Below are 4,684 nucleotides of genomic sequence, written 5' to 3' on the forward strand. Positions count from 1 at the left end.
GTTACTCAAATGAACATGTTTTTCACAAAATTTGATTCATGTGTCATATATGGTGGACCAGCCCATTGGACTAAATGTTCCCAAAAAGGAGTTTTTGTGTTAAAAATCATTTTTGGCCCACGAGTTGGAGCAAGTTGGAGGAGGTTTAGAAGCTAAATTTGAGTTTTACTTCAAGAGTTGGAGCAAGTCATAGTAGTAATATACCTCTTTACTAAAATTTAAATCTCGTGGATTGAGAGTTTGATATTAATTTATTCTTCTTGACCTCTTAGTGTAAATGTATCATTGTGAAAAATAATTTTTGAGTTTTTTTTTGGAAGCCTTAGTGTATAAGTAGACATTTTTTTTGTTTTTTGTTCTTTCATTTTCCCCTTTTTCTCATATTAAGTTTTAATATAAATTTTAATTTAAAACCGTATTTGGTACTTTAATATTTTTTTAAAATTTATTCTCTACGCGATGTCAAATTTAACAATTATTTATTACGTTATTTACACTTCAAAATTGCAATATATTAAAAAAATAACCAAAAACATTTATTAATGAATTAAAAATGAATTTGAAATGCTGTCAACTCCGTCAATTCACGTTGTATAACATAAGAACATTAGCATTTTTGGTGAAAAACATTAATTATGTCAATTTTTATTATTATAGTTGATGTGGACATTTTAACAGCGCGGATATTCTCTACCAATCATGGGGGGGCACGAGAGGCCACACAGCCTAGCCACGTGTATCTGCAGTGTCACATCCACTCTATAAATACAAGGCACTGGAGCAGGTCGATGATACAGTGCAAGGCTTAGGTTTCAGATTTCAGTATAGTGTTACACCTTCATCTTCCTCTCCTCTCCAATTTTGTTTGGTTCCCTAGAAAATTTAATTTCCTAGGAAAGGAGAAAAGGAAAAAACAGAGAAGATGTTCATCGATAGCTTCAAGGTAGAGTCCCCAAACGTAGCGTACACAGAGAATGAGATTCATTCGGTGTACAACTACGAGACCACTGAGCTTGTCCATGAGAACAGAAATGGAGCGTATCAGTGGATTGTGAAGCCCAAAACTGTCAAATACGAATTCAAGACTGATGTCCATGTCCCCAAACTAGGGTTTGGCACCATTTATTCGACACCTTCATTTTTTTCCTTAAAAATAAAAACAAGAAATTTAATTAATTTCTGGGTTGTGATTGTTTCTTTCATATTTTTTCTGGGTTAGTCTTAAAATTTTGAATTTTTTATCCGTTAATTTGTGTTTGTTAATTTTTGGTGTCCAGGGTAATGCTTGTGGGGTGGGGTGGAAACAATGGCTCAACCCTCACTGCTGGTGTGATTGCAAACAGAGAGTGAGTAGTTCTTTCAATTTCTTCGTTTTCTTTCTGCATGTTAGAAACCCTTTCCTTTTGATGATAAAATCGAAGCTCTAATATTTACGATATGTTGTTTAAATTTTTGTGTGCTTTTAAAATTGGATTCCTCAGATGACGAATTTGGTTTTACATGAATTTTTAATTAATTGTAAGATATGGTTTTTGTAAAATTTCAGAGGAATCTCCTGGGCAACCAAGGACAAGGTGCAGCAAGCCAATTACTTTGGCTCACTGACCCAAGCCTCATCCATCCGTGTTGGGTCTTTCAATGGAGAGGAGATTTATGCCCCATTCAAAAGCCTCCTCCCTATGGTAATTTTTATTTATTTATTTATACATTTAATTTTCTAGTTATTATTAATTGATAGTTTATTGGATATTAGTGTTAATTAATTGAGATTTGGTAATTCAGGTGAACCCAGATGACATAGTGTTTGGGGGTTGGGACATTAGTGACATGAACTTAGCAGATGCAATGGCGAGGGCAAAGGTCCTTGACATTGATCTGCAAAAGCAACTGAGGCCATACATGGAGTCTATGCTCCCACTCCCTGGAATCTACGACCCTGATTTCATCGCTGCCAACCAAGGTGCTCGTGCCAACAACGTCATGAAGGGCACCAAGAAGGAACAACTCCAACAAGTCATTAAAGACATTAGGTAACAATACTAATGTTGTAATCAGTTAATTAATTACTAGCTTAAGAATTAACTGTGAAATGTTTGTCCTTTCGAGGAAAGAAACTCAATTTGGTGCTCAAATAATGCTTTGATCGTGTGCTAATTTAATTAAACAGAGAATTCAAGGAGAAGAACAAGGTGGACAGGGTGGTTGTGCTGTGGACTGCCAACACTGAGAGGTATAGTAATGTTGTTGTGGGGCTAAACGACACTATCGAGAACCTGTTGGGTTCAGTGGACAAGAATGAAGCTGAGATATCTCCTTCCACATTGTATGCCATAGCTTGTGTTCTTGAAAATATTCCTTTCATCAATGGAAGCCCACAAAACACTTTTGTCCCAGGTACCCTACCCTGTCCCTTAGCTAACAAAACACTAACTTTTTTTTTTTTTTTTTATTTCGAAAATTTTAGTCGCAAAGTGTAGTGGAAATTTGAATGAGTATTGGAAATTTGGCAGGGCTGATTGATTTGGCAATTAGGAGAAACAGCTTGATTGGTGGGGATGACTTTAAGAGTGGTCAGACCAAAATGAAGTCTGTGTTGGTTGATTTCCTTGTTGGGGCTGGAATCAAGCCAACAGCCATTGTGAGCTACAACCATCTTGGAAACAATGACGGCATGAATCTTTCTGCACCGCAAACCTTCCGGTCCAAGGAGATTTCAAAGAGCAATGTTGTGGATGACATGGTGTCCAGCAATGGCATACTTTACGGGCCAGGTGAGCACCCTGACCATGTTGTGGTGATCAAGTATGTCCCATATGTTGGGGACAGCAAGAGAGCTTTAGATGAGTACACCTCTGAGATTTTCATGGGTGGGCAAAACACCATTGTGTTGCACAACACCTGTGAGGATTCCCTCTTGGCTGCTCCTATCATCCTCGATTTGGTTCTCCTCGCTGAGCTCAGCACCCGTATCCAGCTCAAATCTGAAGCAGAGGTATGCTTAGTTAACTACCTCGTGACTGACATTAACTAATATAATTACAAAGTGTGATGTGGAAATGTAAATGTGACATTAGTTAATATCACTATATTGGTGTGTTTGCAGGCCAAGTTCCACTCATTCCACCCTGTGGCTACAATTCTCAGTTACCTCAGCAAGGCTCCTCTTGTAAGTCAAATATTAGTTATTTGTTTCCAGACTTTCTGAAATGAATGATTTTCTCGCTGTCATCGGGTAATTTGGTTTACATGTGTAACTGCGGTGAAATACTGATTTGTGATGGTGTTGGGAAAACAGGTTCCGCCAGGTACACCCGTGGTGAATGCACTGTCAAAGCAGAGGGCAATGCTGGAGAACATACTGAGGGCTTGTGTTGGTCTGGCTCCTGAGAACAACATGATCTTGGAATACAAGTGAAGTGAAGCAAATTAAGAAGTTGAAGAAATCAATCCAATCCCAATCCAAACCCAATCCCAATCCCAATCCCAATCCCTCTCTGTTTCCTTTGTAAACGTAATGTTTGCAGATTGTGTGAGTAGTCGGTTTCTTTGTGTTATTTGATCTGTTTATTTTCTTTTCTGTTTCCTGAAGGTCCCAATATGTAATGCAGTTGCGTCTTCCTCGTTCAGAAGCAATCAACTCTTTCTTGTAATGGAAGTAAATTTTTTTTATAATATTATTGGACATTAGTTGTTATGTGCCTAATTCTGCACTTTTAAGTTACCAAAAATCAAATTAGATGCAGTGTACAGGCAGAATTGTATTTTGGTCCACAAATTTGTTCAATAATTCACGAGGCGAAAATGGAGCAGTGGTCCAGAAAGGACAAGGATTGTCTGCCCTCCTTTTTTCCATGCCCTCTTATTTTGTGTGGTCACGGTTAAGCCACGTCAACGTTCGGTTATACGTGGGTCTTCTCTTTTGCTCTTACTTGTTGGTCCCGAAAAAGATCTATTTCAATATTGTCGCTGACTCAAAAGTCTATTTCTTTAGCCATTCTATGTGGTTAATGGTCGTTTGGTGGCTAAAGGGTCATCTTTGAATACCCCTCAATCCATTCAATAAGAGAAAGCTGTCATGACCCTTGTTGAGAGTACGACTCTCACATCTGAGAAACGAGAAGCTTTGCATGTACTTATTTAAGAGAGTTCAACTTTCTGTATGATATAAGAACAGACTGTTCCATATGTGAAGTCCAATAACCGCACGTGATTCACGTCACCTGATTTATGGTACCTACTTGTGAAGTTTTATGTTAAAACTCCAACATTATTCAACACTATCAATTTCAGTCTTGGTGAGGCAGAATTTGGTTTCGGTTGTATTTCAGGAAAATGCACGATTGCTGATACCCACTTTTTCTCGTGATTCTTTTTTCTCAATCTTTATGCCAAGTTGCCAGCATTTGATTCAGGACCACAATTTTGCTGTTCCTAACTCTCACATGTCCCATTTATCTTTGTTAAGCGGAGGATATTATACGTCACTCAATTTTATGGTATAGTGCTATTTTTCTTTCAATTGTAAGTAAGATATTTTAAGTTCAAATATTTATGAATAACAAGTTCAAAATTCATTTTAAGACAGACTAATTGTGACTTAATTTAAACCCCCATCCCCCCCACCACCCCCCAAAAAAAAAAACTAAAAATTTGTGCCCGCACGTTGCTGTAGGATTGAAACTTC

The 4,684-nt window shown here is 37.7% G+C and overlaps 1 protein-coding gene across 1 annotated transcript; it reads left to right on the forward strand.

The window, feature by feature from the left end:
- Positions 1 to 772: 772 nt before the first annotated feature.
- On the forward strand, positions 773 to 3,703 carry LOC114823203 (inositol-3-phosphate synthase 1). The gene is made up of 8 exons (XM_029098626.2): positions 773 to 1,110; positions 1,278 to 1,346; positions 1,547 to 1,682; positions 1,783 to 2,030; positions 2,168 to 2,394; positions 2,511 to 2,992; positions 3,104 to 3,166; positions 3,296 to 3,703. The coding sequence occupies exons 1-8, from the start codon at positions 923 to 925 to the stop codon at positions 3,413 to 3,415; spliced, it is 1,533 nt and encodes a 510-aa protein (XP_028954459.2). The 5' UTR covers positions 773 to 922; the 3' UTR covers positions 3,416 to 3,703.
- Positions 3,704 to 4,684: the final 981 nt, after the last annotated feature.

Source organism: Malus domestica, chromosome 01 (genome assembly GCF_042453785.1).
Source record: "Malus domestica chromosome 01, GDT2T_hap1".
NCBI classification, from domain to species: domain Eukaryota; kingdom Viridiplantae; phylum Streptophyta; class Magnoliopsida; order Rosales; family Rosaceae; genus Malus; species Malus domestica.